We start from the raw sequence: 12,807 nt of genomic DNA on the forward strand, positions 1-12,807 counted from the left end.
CGTGTCCGACAGGGGCCTTGCATGGATTAAACGTGGATTGCCACGTATTAAACCAAGTCTCCACTGACTGTGCGCTTTAGGCAGGAAACCAAATGGCAGGAGTCTGAAATGTAACTCCTCTTTAGGATAGGGGCCTTAGTGCCCAGGATGGGTGGAGCCCGGACCCAACCCCATGAACGCTCCTCATGTGGAACCCGAGCCAGAGCAGACGCGTATGTGTGCTATTTTCACTCCCTGCTCTTAGAACTTGTTTACCAGTTATTACATTTACATATATATATTTATATATATGTATTTCTCAAAACCTTACTACCACAGGAATCTGCAGAGATCACTAGTGCTTCTTGTTTCATCTTGAACTGGGGCAGATGAGTAGCTCCGCATTTGACTGCAATTTTGGTGTCACCATAGCACAGGCCCTTGAAAAGGAGAACAAATAAATTTGGAGGTGATTCAGCAAGAGGATGAAAGAAGAATAAACGCTACAAGCTGATGCCCTACGTTGCTTTACATGCTAAAAACTGCAGGAAAGACGTTTCAAGCCCAACTCCTCCCGTGACCCTGCCGCCTCCCGGGATTCAGGCGGGACCCTCAGGCGCCGCCAGGTCCGCAGTGCCTCGGGAGGGGCCTGGCACCGTGAGGGGCGGGCTGAGGGCACCGTGAGGGGCGGGCTGCAGTGCCCCGGGAGGGGCCTGGCACCGTGAGGGGCGGGCTGAGGGCACCGTGAGGGGCGGGCTGCAGTGCCTCGGGAGGGGCCTGGCACCGTGAGGGGCGGGCTGAGGGCACCGTGAGGGGCCTGGCACCGTGAGGGGCGGGCTGAGGGCACCGTGAGGGGCGGGCTGCCCGGCCGTGGCCGTGCTCAGCGCTCGGCGGCGCCCGGGCTGTGCGGGGCCGGAACCTTCGGGCGCCGCGCCGGAGCGCGGGGGGACGCGGTGCGCTGCAGCGCCGCGGTGCGCGGGTGGCGATGGAGGCGCTGGGGCTGGGTGCTCTCACCCCGGAGCAGGCGGCGGCCCCGGTCAACACAGTGGAGGTCAGCGGGGCGAGGGGCGAGCGGCCGGGCGCGCCTCGGGCTCTCCCGGAACGCGGCCGGGCTGAGCTGGGCTGGGCTGGGCTAGGCTGGAAGGAGTCGCCTGCCGGCGCACACGTGGAGTCCCCCGGCCTGTGCTGCACCTCTCGGTGTCTGCGGGGGGAGGCTTTGTGTGTTCCGAGCTGCCCCCGCGCAGCTCCTCAGGAACCCGGGCTCGGCCTCCTGAGGTGCCGTCCTGTCCCCCGTCTCTGCCCATCCTGTGTCCCCACGCAGTCACAGGGCGGTCTGGGGTAGAAGGGATCTTACAGCTCTTGTCCTTCCATCCCTCTGCCATGGCAGGGACACCTCCCGCTACACCAGGCTGCCCAGTGCCCCTTCCAGCCTGGCCTTGAAATATTTATTTAAGATTAAAATCATTAGCCTCATCCCTAGGTCATCAGTTTAATTGCGTTACTATTTAACAGATTAAACCCCCTTTTTTAGACATGACATTAAATCATAAAAGCATGAAATCAACTTCTCTTCAGCTTTCCAGACTGTAAATACTACTGCATATAGACCACAAGGGACCGGTAGTAAAAGCCACACCATACTGCATGTGTCTCTTTTTACTGCATTAGCTTTGCCATTATCAGATGTTAAATTGGAATCACAAGCAAGATTAGTAGATTAACAAACAACAGGCTGAAAGCCAAGAGCACCATCAGTGTTTCTGTGGATATAAGAAAGCTAACAACTTTCTACAGTTTCTTTTTGGTTATTAATTTTGTAGTATTTTTAAATAGTAGTAGATGGAGAAGCATATGGGGTCTAGGAACACTCCTCCTAAATAAAAGGATTTTGTCTCCAGCCAAGCTTCTGCCCTGCCATGGTGGGAAAAAAGTGGGGCTGATGTAAAGAGATCTTCCCTGTGATCATCAAAGATTAGAAATTGGGGAAAGTTTGTGGGAACCTTGATATACTTAGCACTTGTCAGTACTTTTGCTCAATCTTTGTAGGCTTTAGGGTCCTGGTAAGTGTTACAGAGACTTGTGTCTACAAGTGCTGGTCCCAGGTCTGAGATTTTTGTGTATATTTTGTAAAGTAAAAGTTGTAGGAAATCTTCCCTTTCTAGGAATATAATCTAGAGTGTTAACAGAACAAAACCAAAAAAAGGTTAGTAGATCTTAAATGAGGACATGGTGTTAAGGAATTTCTAAGAAAAATATATTTTCACATCAGTTGCTCTTAGGAAAGACAGTGTGCCATTGCATCCTTAGTAAATACTGCACTTATGGTTTGCTCAAATGATCCAGGTTATTTTTATCCATCTCTGTTTGCTTTAGAGAGTATGTTTTTTTCTTTTTTTCTCTAAATAGATGTGATTTTAAATAATATTACTGATCAAAAAATAACAAACATGCAGACAAAAAGGCTCAGGCATGTTAGATATTTGTCTGTTCCTTGGAAAGGTGATTCAAACTGTTTTTTGTTTTCAGGAAAAATGGAGACTTCTTCCAGCATTTCTGAAGGTTAGTGCTGTACGCTCATTTCATGGTGTGAATACTTCATCTTCTTTCTCTACATTCCCTTCTCTAGCTTTTACTGTTTCCCAGAATACCTGTCCTCACTTTCATGTGGATTTTGCCTTTCTTTTTAATTCCTTGCAGTTATAAATAGATTCATTCCATAGATTGTTTTCTTGATTATTCTTGTTATTTCTTGATTCAGATTATTTTGTGGAGACATTCTCCTAGAGGTTTGCCTTTTGGTGTGGCTATTCTCAATCCATACTGTATATATGTAATGTTTTCAGATGATTTTCCTGTTTTACTGGCTCTCAGAGACCCTATCCATGCTCTTTATATGACAGCTCCAGTGTAAGCCTGGAAATGTATAGAACCAGAGAGTGAGCATCCAGCCACTTCGCAGGAGTTTGTCAGATGAAAGAATTTAGCACAGTTATCCAAAACGAGTTATAAATGCTTATAGCTTAATTTCTGCCTTGTGTGATTAACGTTATTGAAGCTGATTTTACTCGCTGTGTCCATGTATTTTTCAGGTGAAAGGACTGGTGAAGCAGCACATAGACTCATTCAACTATTTCATCAATGTTGAGGTAGGTTCTCCTGGTGGGTGGGGAGTGGCTCTTAGTACTCAGGAAAGGCTGTGGTTGCATTTTGTTCTTTTTCTCCTCCAGATAAAGAAAATCATGAAGGCCAATGAAAAAGTGACAAGTGATGCCGACCCAATGTGGTACCTGAAGTAAGCATGAGATGATTTCCATATCGGTAGCAGCATGAGTGCTATCTCATGTGTTTGTTATCAGCTACAAATGTTTATAAGTCCTTGTGTAGGTCTAAATCAAGAGGATGTTTTCCATGACTTATCTCTTACTTTATGCAATAAAAGATGGGAAGATTAAAAGGTTTACTGCACATGCAGGCTATATTTTAACTAATTTGACCACAACTCAAATTAGTTACTTTGGGCAGAATCATTGCTTATTATTAACCAACTTGTGTTCATCAAAGTAATTTCTTGTGTGTAAAATTTTGCTTCCTTTAGGTTGCATGAAAAATATTTACCTCATTGCTTATTTTGAAACTGTATTACAGGTACCTCAATATCTATGTGGGTACTCCAGATGTGGAAGAAAGCTTCAATGTGACACGACCTGTATCACCTCATGAGGTATTAATGTTTGCATCTGTTCTGTTGGGTTGTTTTTTTATCTTGGGAATATCTTGGATAATAGCTGCGTGTAATTTTGATGCTACATTAATGCTACATTAGGTAGTGCAATGCATTCCACTATCTCTGTAAAAAGAAGCCTCAGAGCTTTAAGCATCATGGAATAAAGCTTTTTAATTTTATTTTAATTTTATTTTTTTTCTGTATTCAGTGTTTTTTGCTAGCTGAATTTGAGTAGGTTTCCTTGAAAGTAGTGAAAGTTCTTCTTTTGCTTAATCCTGTGGCTCTCCTTATGACAGAGCTGAACATGCTATAATGCATAAAGTTCTTTGATATTTTTATTAACTTCTTTTTAATATTAGCCTTGCTGCTGTCTGCACCATACGTCATTTCAGTCTCTGTTTCCCTTCCAGTCTTTGGGAACTTGTATTTGATTTTTTGCTCATATTTTTAAAGTCTGATTCAGAAAGCAAACATGGAAACTTTAAGCAGAAACAGATAGAAACTGTTGAAATTAGAAGAAGTTGCAGAAGAACGTCAGCCTTCTGAAGAGTATATTTAATTTCATGATGGTGCTGTAGGCATGTAGGTTAACAGATGGACTGTGTACTTCTGGAATAAAGATGCATGTTGGAGGACATGCTGCTGTGACTGAAATCAGAAGGTCTCTTGGTTTTGACCAACAGGATATAAGGTGGCTTCCATATGTATGAGAAAGCCATAAGCTAACATAAGCTTTGAACTTTATAGGATTGCTTTCAGGTATCTAGAGCCATTCAGTTCTCTTCAAAGTGCTCAAGAACACAGTATTTCTCTCATGCTACCCTACTTTGAGATTTATACCACTGCAACAGAGGGAGCGACCTCTTTTTGGTCTCTGAAGGGGGAACTGAACTTGGAACTTGTAGTCATTTACTTACATGCAGGCTGTTGTCAACCTCATAACTCAGTTCATGTATCAGTTGCTTTTTTCCTTGCTTATCCATTTGATATTGAAATGTCTTTTTCATCATTTAATCTAGGCAATAATGAAATGCATTATGTGCTTTGAAAAAATTCTATAAGAATCAGCTGTCCAGTGACTGCCACTTGGACGTAGCCACTTTCTGTCTTGAGTGACCTGACTCAAATCTCATTTGGTTTGATGGAAAGCTTTGAAATAAAGCAAATAACTCAGCCAGATGTAATACATGATAGTTGCTGCACCTCACAAATGTGTAGATAATACTCAATCAGTAGATGTGAACATGCACAAAATGCAACAGGAAGCATTTCTTTCATATGAATGAAATAATGAAATTGCATGCAAAAAATTGTTTGTGGCCAACAACTCATACTCAAGAATTCGGGTATTAATATGCTTGCTTACTGTATAATTCAAGTGACTATATATGCAGAAGGCAGCTAAATAAATGCTTATAGAGCATACTGACCTTGAGTTTAGAATAAGATACTCTTGTATCTCAAGTATATTCTTGTTGATGCTTAATGTTAGTGCATTATTTCTCTTTATTTTCGGTGTGTTGTACACACATGGAGGCCACAGTTATTCCCTTAAATAGGATGGTGCTCAGGTCAAGCCTGGGTGCCTTCAGGAAAAAAAAAAGGGTTGGATAGTTAGGAGTCTGCTGTTATATTTCTCTGTTGAAGGCTTATAAAATTCCTTCCCAAAATCACCTAAAATCATTAGATTTTTATGAGGGTCGGAGTGTATATCAAGTCATGCCTTTCTTTTACTTTCAGGTGTTTATAGTAAGTTACCTCAAGGAAGGTGATAAAAAATTACACATGCCGGAATATTACACTGTTATTTGTATTTTTTATCTGTGTCTTGTGTTAAAAAAAGCACACACAGAGAATCCCAAGGCATTTTTTTCCCCAAGTAGTATTAAAGAGTCCATCTAACTCTCTTTTTGGGAGAGTCCTTATGGGAGTTTATTGAACTCATACAGATGATGATATTCACACAGAAGAATTTAAAGTAATTAGAATATGGAAATATTCTCAGTTACTTTTAAATTGGATGTAGTTTCTGGGAGCAAAATGGCACCTAGTTTCTTGCAAAGCATGGCTTGAAAGCTGCTGGTGTATATCAGTATTTTATTATTAGAGAATAGGTTAACTTTGTAGTGTGGAGAGGAGAAGCATCCAGTTTGTGATGATTCTTGAGGCATATTTTTCCATAGAGCTGCATCTTCAATACACAGTATAATCTTAATTGCCTTTCATTTGTGGATAAGCAATACACTGAAAGACTGCAGAATCATAGATGTGCAGGTCTGACTACTGTTAAACCTGTGATCCTGGAGATGAAAGGTAAAAGCATGCACAGTGAGGTCACGAATGACCTGCTGTGAGTTGCTCTGTTGTGTTCAGCAGATGCAGTAAGGCCTGTCTTGCATGAAAAGGCACAGTACCTTGAGGGCTGGCAACATCTTAGAGTGAGGCTGGGGAGAGCAGACCAGAAAGATTGGATTAGAAATGTTTGAACCATGAGATATCTAATGTCCTAGATGTGTTTATTTTGCTTCTTTCAATCTCCAAGCAATTTGCAGAAAAATTCAGGGAATCCTTGCAAGAAGTGATTCTCTAGTGAGCCTTCGGTAAGTCATCTTTAGAAATGGTACCATACAGTGAGGTTTGCTCATTCTGCTGATAAGGTAGCTTGGTGTCTCTCTCAATCTTGCGCCTTTCCGTGCTGTCAGACTTCATATGGCAGCACAAGTCTTCAGCTGTTGAGAGTCTGCATATACAAATGTCCCTGAGCTGAGCACTGCTCAGACACACTCTGGTCTTTATGCCAGCTCTGCTGATTAGAACTGTTTGTTTAATTAGACCTGTTTGTTTAATTAGAGATTTTAGAAGCTAATCTCTGCAGTGCTGTCTTCTGAAGGCACAGATCTGCTGTCTGCTTTTGAAAATCAGAGCAATTGTGTTTGGATTTTCTTGGTTTTTATTTTAAGCAGGAGAGTCTGTCCAACATACTTCAGCTATCATGAAGATGTTGCTGAAGCTTTGCTTTGCTTGATTTCTTTGTGAGGATTTACAGGATAGGCCAAATACAGGCTGTTTTAAGAGAGGTTCTTCAGCTTGAAGTCAACACCTGACCATGTGCCTGTTGTCCTTTCAGTGCCGCCTGAGGGACATGACCTATTCTGCGCCGATTACCGTGGATATTGAATATACACGGGGCAGCCAGAGGATCATCCGCAATGCGTTACCCATTGGCAGGTGAGACACCACGTGCTGAGCTTCTGCTGGCATTTTTCCTTTGCTGCCATGCTGGGAAGAGTTTTTACTGCAAAACACATGTAGTCCAACCTTGCTTCCTTGTTAAAAGAAACAATAAGCAGGCAAATCTTCATAAACAGCTGTACATGAATTTTAGGGTCTAAGATAGTGTTTTGCAAAAGCTTCTGATAATGTCTCCTTCCAGAGAAGGATAGATATAAGGATGAATATTGTCTCTGATTCTGTTGGTATAAAACCACAGAAGTAAATGCATGCATGGAGCTGCAAGTTGCATTATTGTAAAATGAAATCAGGCATATTTGCTTTGTAGCCAAATTACTTAGTCTTTCATACATCGTATGTAGAGTAGCATCTGTGGAAGGTGCATGGTAAGACCAGTAAAGCAAGGATTAGTTCTGCTGCACAAGTTAAGGTTTCATTTAAAATTGCTTAAATTACATTATTAGACTAGCTTTAAAAGCATACATGCAAAAAGTTTTTTGCTGTTAAAAACTGTTCATATCCAGTTATGATTTCCATGGGAAATAACATTCCTCATCTGTCCGTATTATATATATTTCCTTTGGCCAGTGCTCTTGTTTGATATGCAGTTTGAACTGGGACAGGTGTTTCACTGGAGTTTGCAGTAATAGCATTGAAGTATTCCATTTTACGTTATGCCAACTGCTTCCTGTTTCTGATATAAACAGCTAATGCATTAAGCTTATATTTTGTGTGATAAAAGATTTTGCTTGTCATATGAAGCTTTTTGTCTCTAGAACGCACTTTTTCAGTGAAATATAGTGACAAGATAGCTTTTTTTAATCTGCAGAAGTACAGAATATGAGTTCATCAGTTTTCTTTTAAGATACAACAATATGAGAACAGCAAAGAAATAAAAATAATTTATAATATTTGAATACAGGAAATATAGTCTAATCTTGTTTTTTATTGAAGTGAAATTGAATGAATAGTCTTAGAGGTTGAAAATATTTGTTTAATAGAACTCATAAATAATTATTGTCAACGTGTGTTTTAGAAAACACTTGGAACACAGTTCTTACAAAGGCTGTCCACCAAGGAGTGAAATTCTATAAGCTGGATCAAAAATCAACTTTTTGGTGGAAGAGGCTAAAGGACATGGAGGTCTTTTGGTAGATGTAGTGGTAAACTTTTTATCTTTTGTGAAATACAGCTTTCTCTTTGGAAGCAAACTGTGCTCTCTTTCCAAAGTTTTAATGAGAAATCTGAGAGTGAAAAGGTATGATATGAAGCTGACTATAAAAGTACACTTTTCAATAATAACTGCAAAGTCATTGCTGGTTTGTTGTTGAATATTCAAATTGTAAAAGTGACCATTCCATGATTTACCATGGGGTGACAGAATAATTCAGGTTGAAAGAGTACAGTCTCCTGCTCAGCCTCTTGCACAGCCTCCCGCTCAAAATGCGTCAGCTCAGTGCTTCATCCTGTCAGGTCCTGAAGACCTCCATGAGTGGAGACTGCCCAACTTCCCTGTGCAGCTCTTCCACTGTTTGACTGTCCTCATGGTGAATCTTTAGTTTCTCTTTTATTTACTTAATTAAGCACTGAATTTGTTTTTAATTTCTTGGAATATCTTTCCACCACATGTTGCTTCACAAAATGTTTGCTTGCAGGCTTCTCTGCAAGGACACCAGGGAAATCAGAGCTACTACTGGGGCAGCTTCTTGCTTAGGTTATGAATTAGAGGCACTATCTCTCTGCAGCCAGAAGGTGTCATTCCTGTGTGGGAAATGAGATAGGAACTAACTTTATCTAATGAAAACTGGTAACAGTGGATCTGCAGTGACATGTCCTTCTCTGCAGACCGTTTTGGGGACCAGGAGTCTCTGCACTAATCACTGGCCTTGGTGACCCTGCTTGTCATGATGCCTGATAGTTACATAACAATTTAATAGGAAGTTTTTGGTTTCTGCTTGTAGGTGTACAGTTTCAGGTCTCTTTTCAGTTATATGTTCAATGAAATAAGGTGGACTTAAATGAAAACTTGTTGGTTACAGCATGTATGAGTTCTGATTACCTTAAATGTGTCTCTCCAGTTTGTTCAGCATGGTTTTTTGTTCTGAATTTGACTATTCATATTTTTCTCTCTGAGTCTGAAGTAAAATTGTAACTGGTTTTCTTGTAGAATGCCTATAATGCTGCGTAGCTCCAATTGTGTACTTACTGGGAAAACTCCTGCAGAATTTGCCAAACTAAATGAGTGTCCATTAGATCCAGGTACATTTTCACTCATGTTCTTTTATTTTCCCCTGTCTGTGCTTTGAGTTTTAAGTCTTCTTCAGCAAAGAAATACCCCTCTGGTGTGTTTCCTGCCACCATTAAGTCTTTGTGGAAACTTCTCAAGTGTGTGCTTGCAACTAAAAAAATTGTCAGGCTTTTGGTTGAGAACATGAATAGCTGGTATTTGCAGACTGAGTTTTCAACCACAAAAAACAACACACCAAAATTTTGAATATATTATTTTGGATTTTGTATATAGTGTTGTACAGTGATGTGTTGTATGAGAAAAAAAAATGAGTTAATTCATTGAAAATTAAACAGATTAGGGAAGAGTGGAGCATGATATCCTCCAGGGTGGGAACTCTCATTTGTCATTGCCCTTTGTAAAGCAAGAATAAAGTGTTAAAAATTACATGGCATTATTTGATATGTAGGGAGGAGTTGGAGGGTTGTAACAAGCAACTTCTTTGGTTTTTGTCTGTCAAGTTTGTTCATTACTCTTTTAAGGGAGAATTTACTCTCCCATTGTGTACTTATGATTTACTTTCTAATAAGTTATATTCAAAGGCATATTGGATGAGACAAATAAGGTGCAAGGGTACTGACATGCAAAATATTTTTTTCTGTTAACTAGGTGGCTATTTCATTGTTAAAGGTGTAGAGAAAGTCATTCTTATTCAAGAGCAGTTATCCAAAAACAGAATTATTGTTGAAGCTGACAGAAAAGGCACAGTTGGCGCTTCTGTTACCAGGTATAGTAAATTCCTAGCGTTACATAAAGGAGATAAACCCAAAGCTTTAGAACTTCATTGTTGTGGTTGAAATGGCTGTGGAGGTTTCTTCCTAGTATAGTTTAACCAGAAAAAGCTGTAGACATTCAGTGCTCCTGTTTTGCTACTGTCATTTTGTATGCTAAAACTTCAATCCCTAAATAGTGTAGTATTCCCACAAAAATTAGTGAGAGTGGCTCATGTATTTCAGGATTCATCCCAGATTAGGAAAAGCAAGCTCTAATGTAACAAAGTGCACTTTGCACTTCCTAATTGATGGTGTTTGGTCTCAGTTTGCAGCAAGTAACATGAAGTTACTGCAGTGGAAATTGGATGTAACCTTTTGTCTGCCTCTCTATATAAAATTGGCATAAAAACTTAAAGTTAAAGGCAGCTGAGGAGGAAAGAAATATTTTTGTACAATGCAAATTACTGAAAATGGTAAAGTAGTCTAAATTTGGCCTTTCCTCCTTGATCAAGTTTTGTTTCAATTTTGTTCAGCTTTTGGTTGGTTGTTTTTTATTTTTTAAGCTGCATGCTGGTCTGTTTTATGGTGCTTGTGACTGTTCAGTGTGAGGGCTGTTTTTTCTTCTCCAGAGGCCTCTCACGTCTCTCCTAGCTACTCTGTGGTCTCTCAGTAAGTCTGGATGAAGTTAATGTACCACCAAGTACTGTTATGTCATTACCACTGTTGCTGCAGTACTTGTTCACAGTTTGACCTTGCTGGTTATATCAAAATTGATTGTCAAAGCGTGTAAAGATGATTTTTAAAAGTACTGACTTGTACTTGATTAAGTCAAATATTCCAAATAGTCCCCAGCACAGGTGATAATTCCCTATTACCTTGAAGTTACAGGCTGATCCGTGACTGGTTTGATGGAATTTTTAAAAGAGGAGAAAATGGGATTAATTCAGCTGAAAGATTGTTCAAGCTTGCTAAATTCTATAGAAAAGATTCTAGGAGTCAGTACACTGTTGGACATGGTATTCTTTTTATTTTAACTTCAGTTCCACTCATGAGAAGAAGAGCAGAACAAATATGGTTGTGAAACAAGGAAGATTTTACCTGAGGCACAACACTTTGTCAGAAGATATTCCCATTGCTATCATATTTAAGGTAATACAGCTATTTGTTTGGAAAAAAAAAAAAAGAGAGAAAAATGCTGTGCTGTAGCTCCAGAATGAAGATTGACAGCAGCTCTCAAGTTAATATGTACAGAAGGACTTGGCAGGGCTTAGAAACTGCGAGCTTTTTTCCCCTGGGAAGTCATCTTTATTGTACAGCAAAAAGGAGAATAAGTGATTTTCTGCAAGGAGAGCATTGCTGGGCCAAGAGAAATATCTGCCACCCCCTTACTCTGCCCTCTGAGGTTGCTACAAGTCAGAAGGATTTTGCTTTGTTACGAGCTATGTTACAAGTTGTGTTAAGGGTCGTTGTTTCTGGGTTTCTGTCTGTGGAGTCAAATGCATGGACTAAAGCCAGGAGAGGTGGTGGATGGACATGCTCTGTCCAGCTGCTGGAAACGACAGTAGGGCATGGCCAGGCCTTAGGCTGGGACCTGTCCTGCCAACAGCTGGGAGTTCCTTCCTGTCCTGTAATGCTTTGCTGCTGCCTGTGAATTTACAGGCTGTTACGTTGTGTGTGCAGGAGGAAGTTGGGCTGCATTCTTGGAGGCACGAAAAAGCCTCTGACTGGATGGATCTAGGCAAAACTCTCTTTTTGTGTTCTCTGTAGCGGGTTACAGCACGGAAAGTTTGGAGAGGTGGTCACAGGAAATGATGTGCCAGGAGAGGGCAGCACGAGGTTGCAGCATCCGAGCTGGTCGTGCCCAAAGCGCAAATGTTATTTATGGGTTTTTCCGTATTACCACAGTGCTTGGTGTGCCTTGGCACTAGAAAATAGTTTAATCATTGGGTTTAGACTTGAGAGGTAAATAAATGGATATTAGCTCTGATTAAGAAAATCTCTTCAAATAAGGGAGGAGATCATCTGTTTTTAGTGACCAGAGTTAACCGAGTTTGAGAAGGTATTTATGGACAGAAATGCACATAAAAGTGCCAGGATTAAGTTCACAATTCTTGTGTTGCAGGAAAGTGTTAATATGGCTCTTAATCCATTTGCTCCAGTACCAAACTGCTGGATTCCACCTTACCTTACCTTATAGACTTTTATTATGTTTTGTCACCCTGTGCTGGTACAGATAAATACCTGCTCATGTAAACTAACTGCTATGGGTTGTTGTCTGAGGAGTTGGTTGTTGGCTTGTTTTTCTAAGCAAAGCTGTACTGACTACTTTATTACCTTATGACAATAAGGTAATAAAGTAGTTTGCTATAATTATGCCTCTCATCATAAGTATCTTTTATATTTTAGATAATATTTCTTAATTTTTCATTTATTAATTGAATAAGGGGTTGCAGCTGTTAGAAGTTCTAGGCTGTAGTGTTTTTAAATTATTTATTTTGATTTAATACGGTAGAAAATTAGCTACACCCACTTTAACTATTCTGAATGTTCCATTCTAGCAGTTCTCATGAGTGGTCATTTCCTTTAACGACATGAAATTCAGGGATCTTCTGTCTGCTTCTGACGAGTCTCCAGCTGGAAATGAAAGCAGTCACCAGTCTGCGATTTTCCTTTCTTGGGCATTGCTCTAATGTGCTGTTGCTTTGTTCTATTTAACTGCTAGGAGCAAGATTACAAATGCAATAGCCCTCAGCCTGGACAATCCCAAACTTAGGAATGCCTGTCTAACTTCAGCTCTCTCACACAGCAGTATTATACAGAGGAGACTTGTTGGAAAAGCAAGGAGAATAATTCCTTTCTGCCAGCACTCAGGC

General features: G+C 40.5%; 1 protein-coding gene across 1 annotated transcript in view; it reads left to right on the forward strand.

Moving 5' to 3' along the window:
• Positions 1-851: 851 nt before the first annotated feature.
• Positions 852-12,807, forward strand: part of LOC131592219 (DNA-directed RNA polymerase III subunit RPC2) — a 71,713-nt gene continuing 59,757 nt past the window's right edge. The window contains exons 1-9 of the mRNA XM_058863600.1: positions 852-1,030; positions 2,506-2,538; positions 3,069-3,125; positions 3,207-3,271; positions 3,625-3,700; positions 6,831-6,931; positions 9,102-9,193; positions 9,831-9,948; positions 10,975-11,083. Coding sequence (XP_058719583.1) covers positions 965-1,030; positions 2,506-2,538; positions 3,069-3,125; positions 3,207-3,271; positions 3,625-3,700; positions 6,831-6,931; positions 9,102-9,193; positions 9,831-9,948; positions 10,975-11,083 — 717 coding nt within the window. The 5' untranslated portion in view covers positions 852-964. The remainder of the gene's footprint in view (positions 1,031-2,505; positions 2,539-3,068; positions 3,126-3,206; positions 3,272-3,624; positions 3,701-6,830; positions 6,932-9,101; positions 9,194-9,830; positions 9,949-10,974; positions 11,084-12,807) is intronic.

This window comes from Poecile atricapillus, chromosome W (assembly GCF_030490865.1).
Source record: "Poecile atricapillus isolate bPoeAtr1 chromosome W, bPoeAtr1.hap1, whole genome shotgun sequence".
Lineage (NCBI taxonomy): Eukaryota > Metazoa > Chordata > Aves > Passeriformes > Paridae > Poecile > Poecile atricapillus.